The sequence below is a fragment of the Crotalus tigris genome, unplaced genomic scaffold (genome assembly GCF_016545835.1).
Source record: "Crotalus tigris isolate CLP2741 ecotype Arizona unplaced genomic scaffold, ASM1654583v1 scf7180000021590.295515839:345692, whole genome shotgun sequence".
NCBI lineage: Eukaryota > Metazoa > Chordata > Lepidosauria > Squamata > Viperidae > Crotalus > Crotalus tigris.
The window spans coordinates 306403-326747 of NW_024098579.1; the positions used below are offsets into that span (position 1 = coordinate 306403).

The following is a 20345-nucleotide window of genomic DNA, read 5'->3' on the forward strand; positions in this document are numbered from 1 at the left end:
CAGTTTCATAATCCAGGAAATGGTACAACTGCCATACTGCTTAACTCCCATCAGCAGACATACCTCTGTGCCTATGCCAGATGTAGTTTCTTCAAAGCTAGCCCACATAATACAAATTATATAGTCTAAGAAATTACAATGATCAACACCTGAGGTTTTAAGAAGATTAAGCATTACCTTGTTCAGGAAACATGCTACCCCAGGGATCTTCAAACTTGGCTCTTTTATGAACTTGTGGACTTCAACTCCCAGAATTCCTCAGCCAGCCTGGCTAGCTGAGGGATTCTGGGATTTGAAGTCCACAACTCATAAAAGGGCCATGTTTGAAGACCATTGTGCTACTCTATCAAGAGCTATAGAGGGAACATGAATGATGCCCAAAAGTTTGTCACATGGTTTTGTGACTATGACTACAACATCATTGATAGGTATCTCACATGCATGATGAATCAAAAATTTATTAGATTATTTTAATACACAATAGAATGATACACTCTGTGGCTCCAGAGTCACATGCACCCCAGAGAAGTTCTGGTGTAACTGTCACAGCACTAGCAATACAGGTATTATAACGTTTTAACCTGATGGGAAAAATTATGAAATTAGTTAACTGCCCTTAACTAATTAAATTTGGATGTGAATCCATTAAAAAGAACTTGTTCTAATCCAAAACATTGAAGCATGATGTCCAGAGTATTGTTTGAAGTCCAAGGGCCTCTTTTCAGTATCAAAAAGTTCCCTATCCCAGTTCAAAATTGTCTGTCTGTCCGTCTGTCCATCCATCTATCCATCCATCCATCCATCCATCCATCCATCCATCCATCCATCTATCTATCATATATCAACTAATCTGTCGCCTGACATTTAAAAAAAATAATTAGATGTACATACATCTCAGTTTATTGAATTAAATGCATATAAGTTATGCAAAATTTTTAAAGAGGCACAAATCTTTGAAAAGGTTGCAAATGACAATAGCACATCCAAGCTATAGTCACTCCTCTTCAGAACTTTCCATAAATTTTGCTCTGCACTGCAGAAAACTCAGAAACTCTTGAATCCAGATGTAACCGTCAAGAAATGTTGATGGTTCCATTTCCCTTGATGTCATAGAATGACAAAACAATTGTTTTCTCTGGCATTTCTCCAGGTCACAGTGCGTGACAGTCTGAACAGAACCTAGCAATTGATATCATTTTGTGTGCAGAACATAACAATTTTCTCATCTATATTCATTTGCAGTCGCTGTAAATGTTTTCAAAAAAGAATACAGCAAAGCAGACCTCAACTCCAGGGTCCTCCAATGCTAAAAACAAGGGTAATATATCCTTTTTTTTATGTAGTTGTTTTTTTCCTAATAATATAAACACTTAGTATCTGTCCTTTGAGGCCCACATGCATACACACACACACAGTCAATATTTTAGAGTTCTGTTTTAGCCTCAGAATTTGTTAAACAATCTTTTCAGTGGGATTAAGGGATTTAGCAAGCTTTATTTGTTTGTTAAATTTATACTCCACCCGTCTCACCATTGAGAGCTTTCACAGAAACAAAAATGCATGAATTTCTGTAAGAGGTATTTTCTATTTATTTCCCCCCCCCAAAATTCCAGATCCTGCTGCTCCTGTTGAAACAGGCCAATCAAAAACTGAACCAGCACCAAAAGAGGGTGCATCTCAACCACCTACAGATGCTAAAGCAACATCAAAACAACCTGAGGCCGTTCCAACCTCTGAGACAAAGGAAAAACCTGGTACAACAAAGGAAATGATAAATTATCAAAATGTGACTACCTCACCTTCTGCAGCATTATTAGTTGCCAAAATATAAGTTCAAATAACGGCAAATTATGAAATGAGTAATAATAGTGTAATTGACTAATTATACTGAAATGTGAATCAGTTCTTTAAAAATTAATTTGTCCAGATCAATCACAAGCTAACGTTAACCAGTATTAATAAATGCTGGCTAATTTGCAGACCAAATTGTTATATTCTTATTCAGATATCCTGTAAGCTCTGTTGATTTTTTTAAAGAAAAAAAGTGGAACCAATACAGTAGACCCTACTCCAGAATCTTCCAAGATTAGTAGTCTTGAAAATATTAAGGCTTCCTTAAGACCAGTATAAACAATCAGTTAATGGTATTGTTTTCTTTAGGTTTCTTCCAGATTTGTTAAGTATTTTTTTTTCCAATTGACCTTATTACAGCAAACTTTCTAGAAAATAGAGATATGATTTTTTTTTCTTCCTAGCATTTTTCCACAAGTGGAAAAATTTGATTTTTTGGCTCAGTCAAGTGTTGATCCATGGGTTGCAACAGGAATTGACTGACTAGCTTGTTGCCCAAGCTGATGTCATGGGCTGAGAAAAACTGATTCACTCAAAGCCACTGAACCAGCTCATGCCTAAGGCATAACTAGAATAAAGAGTAATTTTTATATGGTGTTTATATTGTTTTCATTCTTGATTGGGATCCACTCAGGATTTGGTACATGGCAGGTAGCTATATAAATATTTTAAATAAATAAACTCACAGTCTCCTGACTTCTAGTCTGATGCCTTAACCAGTAAATCAAACTGGATTATGTAAATATATGGTTTGGGTTTTTTTCCCTAACTCCCAGGCCCACCACTATCTTCATATGCTAAAACAACAACAAAACAATCCAACATCAAAGACAAAAGAGCCCAAAAAACATGGTAAAACTAGAAGAATGGTAAATTGTCACAATGTGGGCATTCTAGTTGGCCAGAGATTTTTTACTATCAATCTTTTGTTAGTGAAAAAATGTATGTGGGTTAACGTATTGGCAAAATACCACCCGTAAAGCAACTTGTGACTAGTTTTTTTGGGTCTATCACACAGCAAGTGGTCCAGATGTTAGAGGAGAAACACATCTGGAAATACAAATAACTTAAGCAAGGAGGATACTTAGGTAGTGTCAGGCAAGTCCACACAAGGTCTCCAACATCCACAATAGGCTAGATGTGTATATCTGCAAAACAAGCAAACAGGAAAGAAATGCCTGAGTACAAATTACAACAGTTCATTTAGTGACCTTTCAAAATTGCAACGGCACCGAAAAAAGTGACTTATGACCGTTTTTCACACTTACGACCATTGCAGAATCCCCATGGTCACGTGATCAAAATTCAGAGTCTTGGCAACTGAGTCCTATCCAAGGTCATGTGATCCCCTTTTGCAACCTTCTGACAAAGTCAGACTCACTTAACAAGTGTGTTATTAACAACTTCAGTGATTCATTTAACAAGTGTGGCAAAAGAGATAGTAAAATGGGGTAAAATTCACTGAACAAATGCCTTACTTGGCAACAGAAATTTTGGGCTCAGTTGTGACCGTAAGTCAAATCTATACTGAAATCTATGTATATAGAATGGCTGGCTAAGGAATTCTGGCAGATGAAATTCACAAGTTTTAAAATTACCAAGTTTGGAGTTCCCTGGTTTTGAGAATCAGATTATCAGGTTTCTGAACCCAGCAAAGGAGGGCATGGACATTTGGAAAACAGGACAAATGGGGTGGGGAAGGGAAGGAGGACACACTATTTGATTTTCTTGGAACCTGCAATAAAAATTATAATGTAAAACTAGGAGGAGGAGGAGAAGGAGGAGGTGGTGGTGTTGGTAGTACTTGAGTCTACAAGAATGGGCCTATATGAAATTACTTTTTCCAGCATGAGAAAGATTTTCAATTACAGGAAGGTGTCAGAACCAGTTAAGGGGCAAAAGCCTTCAGCCCTGTAACTGATTAAGGTCTTGTCAATTTCAGGCATCAGTGCAAGCTGGAGAGAGAGTACTAATCAAGATCAGAGCAGAGCTTGTTAACTTGAGGTTCCATTAGTACTTCTTTAGGAGGCAGTGTGCCGTGGAGAAAAGCCACTCAGAAAGAGATACTTACAAAGCTGGACAGTGTTTGATTTTAAGGCTATGCTTTCCAGATGGACATCATCAGGATAATGAAGAGGACACATCCTCCTTTTGCCAGACATCCGTTCACCCAGTCTGAGAACTTTTTTAGGATACGTCAAAGAAAAATTTCCACCCATGCCAAATCTCTTAATAAGGAATTGTACCGTTATAATTTTATCAGCTGATATATACAATAAAAGAGGGACTTGGTTTTGCATGAATTGCTTACTGGAAAAATGAATACGTTGGGCTATTGTCTCATGGTTCCTGCTTGTAATATAAATTGTTCACAAGCCCTGTTTACTCACACTGCTTGGAATTTCTCATCTACAGATATTGTGAGTGATGCAAAAGTCCCTCCTCAACCTGGAAGTGATCTACCTGTAGACCAGAAGTCCACTCCACAACCATCTCAGCCTCAACCGGAAGTTAAAGTACAAGGTGGGATGAGAATTTTGACATTCCAAATTGTCTGATTTTTTTAGTTTTACTACGCAAACTTTGAAAGGCAGAATATAATTTCAGATTCATTACTTTTCCTTGTATGTATATATACATATGTATAACTATGTGTTATCCCAGAAGGGTAAGACTAGCTGATGAGAGCTAAAGAGCTTGAAATAGCTATACTAGTCTCCCATTTAACACTTTGTCAGCCACAAAATTTTGAATACATATGTATGTATATTTATGCATGTATGTATGTATATAGCTCAGGAACGTATTGGTTGGAAACATAAGGAAGAGGCCTTCATCCTGCAGTGGATAGACAATGGCTAAAATGATGATGATGATCTATTTATTTATTTAAAAATATTATTTTTATTTATTTATTTTTTGCATCAGCTCTGTATTATTTTTACAAATAATTCAAGATGGGGAACATACCCAATATACCTTCTTCATCCTAACTTTCCCTGCAACAACAGTCCTGAAAGAGAGAGGGATTGGCCCAAAGTCAACCAGTGGTTTGATGGCTAAGACATGACTTGAACTCAGCATCTCCCACTTTCCAGTCTGATACCCAAACCACTAAACCAAACTGGCTCTCTCTCTATTTTTTTATTTATTTATATACTGTACCTCTATCATCCTTATATTTTTTTTCTTCTTCCATTATTTCTTCTGACAAATTGCCTTTGAAATGAAAACCTCAATCAGCTCAACAACCAGCAACAATCAGCAGTCCCCAGGCTCCTGGTAAATATCCCTTTATCATTCAGAGATATCATTTTTCCTTCTTTTTTTCTTTGTGGGTTGTTGTCTTTCTTTATGCTTTTAGTGTTTATGTTTTATAAAAACCATTCAGCAGGTCCCACTGTTCCTCCTGCGGCGGCCCCTTTAACGACTCAGCCAGCACCCAAACCGACAACAGAACCACAAGCTCCAGGGGTTGCTCCAGCAGCAACACAAGTACCAGGTAAGTCACTTTTTCTTACTTAATTGAAGATAACACCTTTCCTTGTTTGTTATTTCTGCCATGTTTTAATATACAAGTTGTAATATTTTTTTCTTGTATTATTTCTTCTGGCAAATTCCCTTGGAAATGAAAACCTCAAACAGCTCCACAACCACCAGCAGCAGTCAGTCCCCAGGCTCCTGGTAAGTCACCCCTTATCAGTTAATTACAGATAACATCTTTCCTTTTTGTTTTTTTTGTGGATTATGGTTAGTCTTTTTGTTTTTAGTGTCTATATTTTATAAAAACCATTCAGCAGGTCCCACCGTTCCTCCTGCGGCAGCCCCTTTAACGACTCAGCCAGCACCAAAACCAACAACAGAACCACAAGCTCCAGGGGTTGCACCTACATCAAAGGAAGCACCCGGTAAATCTCCCATTATTGCTTAAATGATGATAATACCTTTCCTTGTTTTTTTCTTTTGTGGGTTGTTATTTTTACGTATGTTTTTATTCTAACTATATCTATCTATCTATTGTCATCTATTTATCTATCATCATCTATCTATCTATCTATCTATCTATCTATCATCATCATCATCATTATCTATCTATCTATCTATCTATCTATCTATCTACCTACCTACCTACCTACCTACCTACCTACCTACCTACCTATCTATCTATCTAGCAGCCCCCACCATTCCTCCTGGGGCAGCCCCTTTAACAACTCAGCCAGCACCAAAACCGACAACAGAACCACAAGCTCCAGGGGTTGCACCCACATCAAAGGAAGCACCAGGTAAGTCTCCCATTATTGCTTAAATGAAGATAATACCTTTCCTTGTTTCTTTTTCTTTTGTGGTTTGTTATTTTTCATATGTTTTTATTCTAATTCTATCTATCTATCTATCTATCATCTATCATCTATCTATCATTTATCTATCATCATCTATCATCATCATTATCTATCTATCTATCTATTTATTATCTATTTATGTATCATCTATCATCATCATTATCTATCTATCATCATCATCTATCTATCATCTATCTATCATCTATCATCATCATCTATTTATTATCTATTTATCTATCATCTATCTATCTATCATTATCATTATCTATCTATCATCTATCATCATCATTTATTATCTATTTACCTATCATCTATCTATCATCATCATTATCTATCTATCATCTATCTATCATCTATCATCATCATTATCTATCTATCTATCTATCTATCTATCATCATCATCATTATGTATGTATGTATCTATCTATCATCATTATGTATCTATCTATCTATCTATCTATCTATCTATCTATCTATCTATCATCTATCTATCTATCAAGCAGCCCCCACCGTTCCTCCTGCGGCGGCTCCTTTAACAACTCAACCAACACCAAAACCAACAACAGAACCACAGCCTTCAGCGACTGCACCAGCAGCACCAGCAAAGCAAGTAGTGGATGCCCAAGCTGCAAAGGACAAGAAACCCGAAACGCCTGGTAAAACCAAGATAAAACTCAAGTTACTCTTCAGGGTCACTCTAGATACGCTTCTCTAGAGTGATAAGCTCTTGAGCCACATATGGCTCCCAGAAGCAGTCTTCCATGCTTCCATGCCCCCTCCAACATCAGGTGCCAAACTATAAATTTTATATCATATGGCAAATTGTGGCAAACTGATACACAGCCATTAGTTTAGCGACCATGAGTTATGATTTTTGACCAGTCCTTGCACTTACAACCATTGCAGTCTTCCTATGGTCATGTGATCAAAATTCCAGTATTTGGCAATGGGCATGTATTTGTCATACATACATTTGTCATGTGATCCTGTGACAACCATTTGCAACTTTCCCAGCTGGTTTCCAACATGCAAAGTCAATAGGAGGAAGCTGGATTTGTTTACGACTATATGATTCATTTAACAATTGTGCAGTGGTTCATTTAATAACTATGGCAAGAAAAAGTCATAAAATCAGGCGTGAGTCAGTTAAGAACTTCTTGCTCAGTCAGCAATGGAAATTCTGGTTTCAATTGTGTTTGTAAGTCAAGGATCACCTCTATCTGTAAATGTCCTCAACTAACTATGTTGAAATATGAGTCAACTTTTTAAAAACGTTTAAAAAGTTTGTCCTGACCAATCACAGCATGAAAGCATTTTTGTTCAGCATATTATTTGAAACCGTGCTGTATCCTTTGTCCCCAAAACCTTGTTCATCCCAATGCAAAATAATAAATGTCAGTTAATTTGCAGATGAACCTTTTGTGCACTATACTTCCTTAGATGTAACTTCTACTGAACTTTCTAAAAGAAAAAAGTATAACTAGAACACCAGATCCTCCACTCCAGACTCATCCAGTGTTAAAGTAAAAACAGCGTGTTCCTGGGGAAGATTATTCTTTATTAAGGTTTATATAGATGCATGTTAGGTTTTCTTTGGTTTTTGTTCAAAGTTGTTAAACACGTTTTTCAGCGGACTATATGTTACCGAGTTCTAGCCAGCTTTCCCAGAAAATAAATATATTGGGGCATATATAAATTATGTGTATTTTGTTTCTCCCCAAATTCCAGTCCGAGCTGTTACTTTTGAGGCAGGCCCTTCCAAAACCGAACCAGCACCAACAGAAGGTAAAAAACCACAAGATGCTAAAACAGCAACAAAACAGGTTGTGGACCTTCCAACATCAAAGGAACTGGAAAAACCTGGTAAAAGTTAAAAAAGAAAAAAAGAAAATTGTCACAATGTAGGCATTCTAGCAGATCAGATATTTTTTTACTATTAGTCATTTGTTGGTAAAAAATATTTTTAGAACTATAAGTGGGCAAATAACTTAGCAAAATATAGCCCATGATTTAGGGAAATTGTGACTAGTTTTTTGGCCCAGTGATCCAGAGAAAATAGCAGAACCATGTGAGGCTTCTACTGTGCGCAGACACAATTTATTCATTGGCTATTGTGTCAATGCCAGAAACCCAAGGGGAAACACAATCCCAGAAGAAAACAATTCAATGTTAAAACCATTTAGAAGCAAGAATGGGACACAGCACGATAAGTGATCAACATATAGAGAATTCCTAAAGGAAAGGAGAGCTAAAATAGCCTTTATATCCCTCTAAGATCTTCTCAGTATGGATGAAACAAAAATTTCCTTCCCTAATGTATTTATTAATGAGGAAGTCTACTGTTATAATTTCACCATTTGATATGTAAAATAAAAAGGAACCCATGTTTCATGTGAATTGCATATTCGTGTGAAAAAGTCCCTCCCCATAAAGGAGAATATTTCTAGCTGAGGGTTGAAATGAGGGGTCTTTGGAGAAGAAGAAGAACCACCCCAAGTTATCAGTAAACAGCCCAACCAAAGAACCTACAAGAACATTTCCACTAGGATGAGCAATAGGACATGGGTGTCAAACTTGCTGCGTGTCGTGACATATTGCAACTTTTTTTGCATTGCTGGAGCTGGGGTGGGCACGGCCCTATATGATGCAACTGGCCCATGGGCCGGCAGTTTGACACCCCTGCACTAGGATATAAAATGAAAGCAAACCCTATCCCCTTACTAGCACTGATGAAGTTACCTAGTTTGGCAATGAAACGTCTACAAGAAAACAATCAAACTCAGAGAGCACCAAGGCCCCCCTCAGTCCCTCCCCAACTTATAATTGATCATCCAGAAGGTAAGACGTCCACTCCAGACCCATCTCAGCCTTAACAGGGAATTAAAGTGCAAGCTGAGATGGGGATTCTGATATTCCAAATTCTCTGAATTTTCAGTCTTACTACAGATATCTTGAAAGGCAGAATGCAATTTCAGGATCATTACATTTCTTATGTTTACCTCTCTTTTCAAGTTTCAACCTGCAAGTTCTACTCTTTTTTTTTTCCTTGTATTATTTCTTCTGGTAAATTCCCATGGAAACGAAAACCTCAAACAGCTCCTCAACCTGTGACAGCAGTCAGTCCCCAGGCTCCTTGTAAATAACCTCATATCAGTTAATTAGATATAACATATTTCCTTTTTTTTGGCGAGTTGTTGTTTTTTGTTGTGTTTTTAATGTCATTTTTTTTTAAAAAAAAATTCAGGTCCCACCATTCCTCCTGTGACAGCTCCTTTAACGACTGAACCAACACCAAAACCAACAACAGAACCACAAGCTCCAGGGGTCACACCAGCAGCAAAGCCAGTAGTGGATGCCCAAGCTGCAAAGGACAAGAAACCAGAAACTCCTGGTAAAACCAAGATGAAATTCAAATTGCTTGCCAGGGGCATTCTGGATACCATTAATAACATAAGGGTGGCTATACATTAACATGGATTAACTATTCTGTTTTTCCTTTGATCTTGGCTGACATCCTAGCCTATAACTCAAAGAACATCTGAGGAGGATATTTGAGTGTCAGCCCTCTACATTGCTTAAAAAAATGTAGAAGCACAGCGGAAGTTGTTTTTATATATGGGGGACTTAAACAACGTTGCCTGTGATCTCAGGAAAACATTTCACACCCATACAAAAATATAGGCAACATTTTCTGGTTTGTGAGTCTCAATTCAATCTGTATGTTTTCTGGATGGTCCCATCTGATCATGTGGTGATGCCACAAGAAAAGTTTGGAGTGAACATTTTCAATTGTTTTGTGGGGGTGGTTACGAGTGAAAAAAGGCATAGGGGACACCTGGGATAAAAAAAAACCCAGTCCTACAGTCTCCATTTCAAAAGCTCCCAAAACACCACTTTCAAGCAGGTCTAACACCTTTAAGAGAGTTTTGTGAGACTTAAGGAGTCCTGGTGGTGCAGTGGTTAGAATGCGGTATTGCAGGCAAACTCTGACCACAGCCAGGAGTTCAATCCTGACCAGCTCAAGGTTGACTCAGCCTTCCATCCTTTTGAGGTCAGCAAAATGAGGACCCAAAATGTTGGAAGCAATAGGCTGACATTATAAACCAGTCAGAGAGTGCTGTAAAACAGAGATCTCCAACCTTTTGGGCACTAGGGACCGGTTCCGTAGAGAGAAGTTTTTCCACAGACTGGAGGGTGTGTGGTTTTGTGTGCTGCCTGCATCCTGTGGATGGAGCTTTGCTTGTTTGTGTAGACCAGTTGCTGACATGCTGCAGCCCGGTACTGGTCCACGGAACGGGGGCTGGGGACCCCTGCTGTAAGGTACTATGGAGTGACATATAAATCAAAGTGTTATTGCTACTGCTATTAAGTATGGAACGGAGACAAGCTCTTTCCCAGAGATATCCTAGTTGCTGTTATTCCTCAGTTTCTCTTCCCAAATATATCATGAAATGGGCTGAAATTTGTTTCCTTCTGGCATGCATATTCTGAATTATTTTTTTTAAAAAAAATCAAATCAACACAATTGTCTATTTGCCAACACATTTCAGGAGACTAACTTTGTGGTGTTGGATTGGACTGCACATGAAGTGATGGCGACCACACTTACAGATTGTTTTATGAATAATTTTTAAGTTCTGCATGCTCAAACCATTTTCAATGTCTCATTTTCAGCTACTGTGAGTGCAAAAGGCCCTCCCCAAGCTGTAAGTGATCAGCCTGCAGACAAGAAGCCCATTCCAGCACCATCTCAGCCTCAACCAGAGAGTAAAGCTCAAGGTGATAAGAGGTTTCAGACCTTCCAAATTGTCTTAATTTATTTACATTAAATTTATATACTGTCCATTTCATTCTGAAAAGCGAAGATTTTCAGTCTTATTACAAAAACCTTGAAAAGATTTTGCTTTGTTCTCTTTCCTATTAGATTTCAATATGCATGGCTTAATATTTCTTCTTGTAACAATAAAATTTGGCAAAATCTCTTGAAAAAAAACCCCTGAAACAGTTGAAAAACAGCCCCAAGACTCTTAGTAAATCATCCCTTATTACTTAATTGAAAATAACACTTTTCCTTGTTTTGAAATTGTTTGGGATGGGGATTTTCGCATTCCAAATTGACTGAATTTTTCAGTCTTACTACAGAAATCTTGAAAAGCAAAATATAAGCTCAGTATCATTATTTCTGCTTATTTCCCCCCTTTCTTTTCAAGCTTGAATATACAAGTCCTAATTTTTTTTTTCTTATATTATTTCTTCTGGCAAATTCCCTTGGAAATGAAAACCTCAAACAGCTCCACAACCAGCAACAGCAACCAGTCCCCAGGCTCCTGGTAAGTCATCCCTTATCAGTTAATTAAAGATAACATCTTTTCTTTTTGTTTCTTTGTGGGTTGTCATTTTTCTTTGTGTTTTTAATGTCTATATTTTTTAAAAAAAAAATTCAGCAGGTCCCACCATTCCTCCTGTGGCAGCCCCTTTAACAACTCAGCCAGCAGCAAAACCGACAACAGAACCACAAGCTCCAGCAGGTGCACCAGCAACAAAGCAAGCGCCGGGTAAGTCAGTCCTTATTACTTAATTAAAGATTATGTCAACTCTACAATGAACCTGGCTGAAGCCATCTTGCTCATTCTAGGTTGCCACAAGAAAGTCTAAACAATTCTGGGTCCCGTGGGAACCAAGGTCATTCTATCAGTTAGCTTAGAGGGTTGGGCGTTTTGTTAGAAAGCCCGCCAAATTATTCTATTGGGGAACGTAGATGATTGCATAGCACTAGGGTGGGAAGTTTGACTTTGTAATAGTATAATGCTTTGGAGGGAATTTCAGACTTGGTTTCACTTTTGACCATGCCGATATTTTGTAACCAATAAACATGTTCTTTGAGGAAACCTTTATCCTCCGAGTTCTGATTTTGTTGGTCTTAGCATCGGAACCATGACAGATTACACTTTTTCTTGTGTTTTCTTTTGGGGTTCTTATTGTTATGCTTTTTTAATCTCTCTCTCTCTCTCCTTAAATGAAGATAATATCTTTCCTTGGTTTTTTTTTTCTTTTATGGGTTGGTATTTTTACATATGTTTTTATTCTAACTCTATCTATCTATCTATCTATCTATCTATCTATCTATCTATCTATCTATTTATCTATCTATCATCTATCAAACAGCTCCCGCCATTCCTCCTGCAGCAGCCCCTTTAACAACTGAACCAACACCAAAACCGACCACAGCACCACAACCTTCAGCAACTGCACCAGCAGCATCAGCAAAACAAGCAGTGGCTGCCCAAGCTGAAAAGGACAAGAAACCAGAAACGCCTGGTAAAACCAAGATAAAATTTAGATTGCTCTTCAGGGTCACTCTAGCTGCCCTTAATGGCACAAATCCCTTAATGCATGCTGACTTTTCTGCAGTTTCCTTGATGTCAGCTGACAATCCAGCTGATAGTTTGAAGAACTTCTGGTGATGATATTTTGATCTCAGGAAATAATTTCCATTGAAAACAGAATTTCTAGGAGGAACCTAGATAGTGTTGGTTGGTAGCTCCTGGGAACACATCAGACCGATAAGACTGGAAGGGCAACATTCACTGGATTGTAGGTCTCATTTCAGCCTATTAACCTTCTGTTGGGTCTCAGTAAGCCATAAGATGATCGATGATGCTACTAGAACATTTTCATTTATTTTGTGGAGGAGGTTAAGAGTGAAATAGAAATAGGTAACTTCTGAGATGAAAATCATTCCCAGTCCTACTTTCACTACCAACCTTGACTCCAAATTCTCCCAAAACACCACTGTCAGGCAAATTTGCAGCCTTCAAGAGAGTTTCGTGAGATTTAAGAATGAGATGGAGACAGGCGGTTTCCCAGAGGCATCCTAGTAATTGATAACCCTCAGTCTCTATTCAAAATATGCCATGAAATTGGCTGAAATTGATTTCTTTCCACCATGTCTGTTCCGAATTACATTTTTTTAAAAAAAAATTGTATCAATTAAATTGTCTATTTGCCAATACATTTCAGGAGCATAACTTTGTGATGCTGGGTGGGATTGCGTGTGGGCTGATGAGGATCACACCTTACATACTGTTTAATGAGTACTTTGGGCCATTATTTATTTGAGGTTTGGGACGCAATTTATAAGTTCTGCATGCTCCAACCACTTGCAATTTCTCAAATGCAATTATTGTGAGAGATGCAAAAGTTCCTGCCCAACTTGTAAGTGATCAGTCTGCAGACAAGAAGTCCACTCTAGAACTATCTTGGCCTCAACAGGAAGTTAAACTGCAAGGTGGGATGGGGATTTTTGCATTCCAAATTGACTGAATGTTACAGTCTTACTGCAGAAATATTGAAAAGCAAAATACAAACTCAGTATCATTATTTCTGCTCCCCCCCCCTTTTTTTTCAAGCTTCAATATACAAGACCTAATGTTTTTTTTTCTTGTATAATTTCTTATGGCAAATCTCCTTGGAAATGAAAACCTCAAACAGCTCCACAACCAGCAGCAGCAGTCAGTCCCCAGGCTCCTGGTAAATACCCTTTATCAGATAATTACATATAACATCTTTTCTTTTTTGTTTCTTTGTGGGTTGTTGTTTTTCCTTGCGTTCCTGATGTCTATATTTTAAAAAAAAATTCAGCAGGTCCCACTGTTCCTCCTGCAGCAGCCCCTTTAACGGCTCAGCCAGCACCAAAACCAACAACAGAACCACAAGCTCCAGGGGTTGCTCCAGCAACAATGCAAGTACCGGGTAAGTTGTGGTGGCACAGTAGTTAGAATGCAGTATTGCAGGCTAATTCTGCCGACAGCCAGCAGTTCGATTCTCACTAGCTCAAGGTTGATTCAGCCTTCCATCCTTCCAAGGTTGGTAAAATGAGGGCCCAAATTGTTGGGGGTAATATGCTGATTCTGTAAACCACTTAGAGAGGATTGCAAAACAGTATGAAGCAGTATATGTCTAACTTTATTGCTACTGCTAAGTCACCTAATTAATGATAATACTCTTCCTTTTTTCTTTCCGTCAAGTTTTAATATACAAGACCTAATATTTTTTCTTGCATTATTTCTTCTGTCAAATGCCCTTGAAAATGAAAACCTTAAAAAAGCTCCACAACCAGCGACAGCAGTCAGCCCCCAAGCTCCTGGTAAGTCATCCCTTATCAGTTATTATTACAAAAAACATCTTTCCTTTTTGTTTTGTTTTTTGTGGGTTGTTGTTTTTCTTTGTGTTTTTAGTGTCTATATTTTATAAAAACCATTCAGCAGGTCCCACCATTCCTCCTGCAGCACAACCGGCAACAGAACTTCCTGCGGCGGCCCCTTTAACGACTCAGCCAGCACCAAAACCGACAACAGAACCACAAGCTCCAGGGGTTGCGCCCACATCAAAGGAAGCACCAGGTAAGTCTCCCATTATTGCTTAAATGAAGATAATACCTTTCCTTGTTTTTTTTTCTTTTGTGGTTTATTATTTTTATTTATGTTTTTAATCTAATTATATCTATCTAAAAAGCAGCCCCCACCATTCCTCCTGCTGCGGCCCCTTTAACAACTCAACCAACACCAAAACCAACAACGGAACCTCAACCTTCAGCAACTGCACCAGCAGCAAAGCAAGCACCGGGTAAGTCATCCCTTATTATTTAATTCAAGATAATACATTTCCTTGTTTGTTCTTTGTGCCAAGTTTTAATATACAAGTCCTAATATTTTTTCTTATATTATTTCTTCTGCCAAATGCCAAACTTAAACAGCTCCACAACCAGCAACAGCAGCCAGTCCCCAAGCTCCTGGTAAGTCATCCCTTATCAATTACTTACAGAAAACATCTTTCCTTTTTCTTTCCTTGTGTGTTGTTGTTTTTCTTTGTGTTTTTAATGTCTATATTTAAAAAAAAATCAGCATGTCCCACCGTTCCTTCTGCAGCAAAACCGACAACAGAACCACAAGCTCCAGCAGGTGCACCAGCAGCAAAGCAAGGACCAGGTAAGTCACATCTTGTTACTTAATTGAAGATAACGATTATTTTGTCTTTGTGGGTTGTTATTTTTCTTTGTTTTTAATCTATTTGTCTGTCTGTCTGTCTGTCTGTGTCTGTCTGTCTGTCTGTCTGTCTGTCTGTCTGTCTGTCTGTCTGTCTATCTATCTATCTATCTATCTATCTACCTATCAAAAAAGCAGCCCCCGCTGTTCCCCCTGTGGCGGCGCCATCAACAACTCAACCAACTCCAAAACCAACAACAGAACCACAGCCTTCAGCAACTGCACCAGGAGCACCAGCAGCACCAGCAAAGCAAGCAGTGGATGCCCAAGCTGCAAAGGACAAGCAACCTGAAATGCCTGGTAAAACCAAGATAAAACTCAAGTTGCTCTTCAGGGTCACTCTAGCTGCCCTTAATAATACAATTGTGACCATGCCTTAACATGTACTGACTCTTCCCCTTTTACTTAGATCTTGGTTGACATCCTAGCCTATAGGTTGAGGAACGTCTCAACGTATTGTTTGGATCTCATCCTTCTATCCGTGCTTAAAATTTTTAGAAGGCATGCAGGATATTATTTCTATCTTCAGGGGACTTAAACAGTGGTTCCTAGCATCTCAGGGAAATTTATCAAATGAGAAATTAGTTAAAAATTAGAAATAAGTGCTGACAGAAGGTGGGGGGGGGTTGGAAGAGTCATATTTCTTTGCAGTCATCTGGTCGTTAGCACTCTCCCTGAGAGCTCTTGAGGCACTTGGGGGTTTATCTGTGCCCTCGGTCCAACCCCCTCCCATCCTGCCACGACTAATCCTTCCATCGCCCGGACCATCATCCTATAACTGATGAAGCCTGTTGGATGAGAAGCGAAATGTCTTTTTCTTCTTCCTCAAGGAAAAAAAAACAATCTGGTTGCCTTTTTAAAAAACATCTTTGAGACTCGTGTGGGCTGCTTGAGCCTAACTACAGGTTGGCAGAAATGTTCACGCTCCCCTCTGCATTACGTAACTGTAGCTACTCTATCCTCTGCTTTGAATCTAAACAAAAAGTAATAGAAACAATAAAGTATGCTTGGATGCTATCAACATATATTTACATACCATATTTACACACCATTCAAGAGGCAGTAAACAAGCAGTAAGGAAACACAAAGAACCAGAAACACATCATCTCCAGTAGCTAATACCAAAATAAACAAGGGTTAATAGCAGAAAACACTCCCCTAATCAAGGGGGAACCAAGGAGAAAGCCATCTCCTCCTACTGCATCCGCCCCACCCCCCCACCCCATAGACATATCAAAATTGGCATGGCAAACTTCTGCATATAAACATGGAGCAACACTCATTCATAGAAGCTGTTACCTAGTCAGGTAATAAAATGTCTCCAAGCAAACAACCAAGTTCAGAGAGCACCAAATACTTCATATTTTTTAAATAAGTTATTTGAACATCCATTTGCTTCTGGTACATCCAGCAATACTCTAGCAAGGTTGTTGATAGTGTGTGCTCTGAGAATTGGAGGCTAACTCTAGTCATCAAGGTAACTGCCTGTCTAGAAGCAGAATAGAACAGTGGTCTCCAACCTTTTTTGCACCAGGGACCAGTTTTGTGTTTGATATTTTTTCCACGGACCAGGGGTGGGGGGAAGGAGTACACAACATAGATCCCATGCATGCACACTTTTGATCACCCGCATCTCACCTCCAGCAGTGTGGTCTGGTTCCTAACAGGCCCTGGCCCGGTACCAGTCCACGACCCAGGGTTTGGGGACCCCTGGAATAGGAGACTTACAAGAATTGTGTTACTCTTTTACAGTAGACCTGACGAACAAATCCACATCTTGTATCTCAGTATTTCTTTTATTGTAGCCACTTGCGAGTCCGAATGTTCTTCCTTCCCCCCTTGCTTTATCTCTCCGTGAACTAGGGATGGTCTGAGTCATTTGTCATTTGGCTTCAAATGAGGTCAAGTCCAACTTATCTGATTGTTGCTTTGCTATGGACTGTTCTTCCTTTCTTCAAGATCATTCTCTGTACCCTCTACATCTATAAAGCCCTCCGCATGCTATATCTCTTCAGAGCGCGCCTACGATATTCAATCTGACAGAGCTGGTATGCTTTATGTCCCATCAATTAAAACAGTGTCATTTTCTGTTGTGGCATTTATCCTCTGGAACTGCGTCTGTCCAGAGAGTCGCATTGCCCCGATCATAGCCTTGTTGAAATGGGCTCTTAAATTACGCCATTTTCTCCAGGCGTATCAGATTGAGTAGTAGTCCCTTTGAGGGAATGCAGTATGATTGAGAAAATGTTGGTTATTTTCTCTGGAAATCTATTGTTATGTTTATCTGTTGCTAATTTATTTTTAATATGTGCACCGTGTAGAGTTGCTATGAAGTCAGGCAGCCTTACAAATGTGATAAATAAATAATATTTCAGTTGATGTAACATAAACTGCATGTCATTTTTAGGATTGGAGGGGTGTTTTCAATCACATCACTGCTGGCTCGAATTTGGTTTGCAATGAATTACTGTTTTAAGCTCTTATAGCTTCCATTAAAACTTCTGATGAGCTCGCATTCAATTCTAGATCTAGCTTAATCCTAGGAAGTTCTAGACTCATTTCTAAAAGTGACAATAAAGACTCAAAATGAAAAACTACTTCGTTCTGTTTTGGAAGAAATGTCAATAAGCAGTGGAGAGTTTAATTCATAAACGTTTGAAAGAGCTCTTGTTTTATTTTGCAGCCGCATTGCCTGATTTAGAACAACCAACCCCTGAGGAAACCAAAGTAGCCGAAGAAGAAGCAGCTAATGCACTCAAAATAAAATTAATATGCAACTTGTTAAAACAATGCCCTCCGGGTGAATTCAAGAATGTCTTTGAAGACCTTCGCTTTCTGCTTTCTGATGATAAACTCATGAAGCACGACGTTGCTCAGATGTGTGCTAATCATTCCAAGAAAAATTTCACCACTACACACGTAAAAGGGGAAAGTGTTCTGGTGACTCGCCATAATGACATGGAAGGGGATCGCTTCTTTGATCCACAGATCAAGCTTTCCTTTACATTCGATCACCTGAACAGGAGAGCTGACAAAATTCTGCTTTATTGTAATATCAGGAGAGATAAGGCAGAATTATGGAGAGAAACCCTTAATGTGACCTTGGAAGCATACATGGAGAGGCATTTCATTTCAGGAGTTTGTCGGGTTTACAGAAAAACAATTAGAAATAGGCCATATCTTGTGGTCTGCATGGAAAGCCACCAGAATAGGAGATTCTGGAACATTCACTGGAAATCAGAGTGGATAATTGCAGTCACTCCGCCTGTTTCCGAAATCAAAGGGGACTTAAAAGTACAGCTTCATTATTTCAAAAAAGCCAATCTTCACTGGACAGCAAGTAATACTGTTGAAGGTTCCATATATTTAATTCATCGGGACCAATTTGCCTTGGATTTTGAGAAATTTATTGAAGCTGAAGATAACAAATTTCAGATGGATCTTGTGAAAAGCCTCTACGATTTGTCAAATGAAACATGGAGAGAGTTTCGGAGAAGGCTCCCAGTTACTCGCACTTCAATCTCTTGGGATATACTGATGATGACTTAGAGAAAAGAAGTGAAGGCCACTGGAAATGATGAATCATTGTAGTTGCTGCAGTGCCTGTGTGAATGAAATAATGACCAAATAGAACAGTTGTGTAGTACATTCCAACTGATCTTTTTGATTTGTTGTTCGATGGTTCATGAAAACATGCAGTCCTTCACAATAAACAGTATCCAGGTCAGTGGTGTCTAGGTTAGTATTTCTACTTCATTTCTTTCTTTGAACAAAAGCAAAACATCAAGATTGTTTACAGAAGACAGGGGCTTCTTTAATGTGGTGTTATAGATATATCATAAAAGAGAGAAAACAACATTAACATCATTCGTTTCTTAAGAAAAACAAAGATAATTATATTGGATAAGAGTAAAATTTTAAAGTCCCTATGTTGATAATAGCTTTATTAAATCTTAAAAACAGATGAGGTGTCAGCTTTGAATTGATCTAATAATGTTTTACGGTTCTAAATGGATTTTGAAAATAAAGAGAGAATGCCAATCAGTAAAATACGATAAAAACAGCTAATTCAAATAGGCAGTAAAATTAAAACAGTCCCAAATTAAAATATTAATAAGTCTCAAATTCCTAATGGGAAAATCATATATTGTCTGGCATCCAAAGAAGGATGGAGGCAGCTTTTCTAGGAGAAAACATAACAGTATCCAAAACATCTTCACTTATCAACTGTTCTAGCACTTCAAACAATTAAAGTACCTAGAGCCTCAAATTACAATTTCCTTCTGACCCAGGGTCATTAGAAATACATCTTCAGGGATTATGTAATGTGTATATATGTTTTGTATTAAGTTGTGGGATGCATTGAGCAAGTAATACTGTTGAAGGTTCCATATATTTAATTCATCGGGACCAATTTGCCTTGGATTTTGAGAAATTTATTGAAGCTGAAGATAACAAATTTCAGATGGATCTTGTGAAAAGCCTCTACGATTTGTCAAATGAAACATGGAGAGAGTTTCGGAGAAGGCTCCCAGTTACTCGCACTTCAATCTCTTGGGATATACTGATGATGACTTAGAGAAAAGAAGTGAAGGCCACTGGAAATGATGAATCATTGTAGTTGCTGCAGTGCCTGTGTGAATGAAATAATGACCAAATAGAACAGTTGTGTAGTACATTCCAACTGATCTTTTTGATTTGTTGTTCGATGGTTCATGAAAACATGCAGTCCTTCACAATAAACAGTATCCAGGTCAGTGGTGTCTAGGTTAGTATTTCTACTTCATTTCTTTCTTTGAACAAAAGCAAAACATCAAGATTGTTTACAGAAGACAGGGGCTTCTTTAATGTGGTGTTATAGATATATCATAAAAGAGAGAAAACAACATTAACATCATTCGTTTCTTAAGAAAAACAAAGATAATTATATTGGATAAGAGTAAAATTTTAAAGTCCCTATGTTGATAATAGCTTTATTAAATCTTAAAAACAGATGAGGTGTCAGCTTTGAATTGATCTAATAATGTTTTACGGTTCTAAATGGATTTTGAAAATAAAGAGAGAATGCCAATCAGTAAAATACGATAAAAACAGCTAATTCAAATAGGCA

The 20345-nt window shown here is 38.3% G+C and overlaps 1 protein-coding gene across 8 annotated transcripts; it reads left to right on the forward strand.

Moving 5' to 3' along the window:
* Nucleotides 1–1184: 1184 nt before the first annotated feature.
* Nucleotides 1185–19035, forward strand: LOC120296830 (basic proline-rich protein-like). 8 transcript variants are annotated; one of them, XM_039318843.1, is made up of 24 exons: nt 1185–1318; nt 1614–1754; nt 4267–4374; nt 5095–5133; nt 5243–5353; nt 5497–5535; nt 5649–5759; nt 6024–6134; nt 6692–6847; nt 7920–8054; nt 9436–9582; nt 10866–10970; nt 11483–11521; nt 11636–11746; nt 12357–12509; nt 13683–13721; nt 13833–13943; nt 14299–14337; nt 14456–14593; nt 14706–14816; nt 14947–14985; nt 15119–15178; nt 15371–15535; nt 17919–19035. In XM_039318843.1, exons 1-24 carry the CDS (start codon nt 1252–1254, stop codon nt 18782–18784), a joined length of 3141 nt encoding a protein of 1046 aa, XP_039174777.1. In that variant the 5' UTR covers nt 1185–1251; the 3' UTR covers nt 18785–19035. The 8 variants fall into 8 exon arrangements, with proteins under 8 accessions (XP_039174777.1, XP_039174779.1, XP_039174780.1 ...); XM_039318845.1 differs by having other exon boundaries at nt 15374–15535; XM_039318846.1 differs by having other exon boundaries at nt 14709–14816.
* Nucleotides 19036–20345: the final 1310 nt, after the last annotated feature.

Bases quoted from the DNA above. Each gene is read 5' to 3' on its own strand.
- LOC120296830 (XM_039318843.1), top strand. From the start codon at position 1,252: ATGTTTTCAAAAAAGAATACAGCAAAGCAGACCTCAACTCCAGGGTCC. The intron at 5,354-5,496 runs GTAAGTCACTTT...AACCTCAAACAG, and splicing joins AGCAGCAACACAAGTACCAG to CTCCACAACCACCAGCAGCA. The intron at 15,536-17,918 runs GTAAAACCAAGA...TTTATTTTGCAG, and splicing joins CAAGCAACCTGAAATGCCTG to CCGCATTGCCTGATTTAGAA.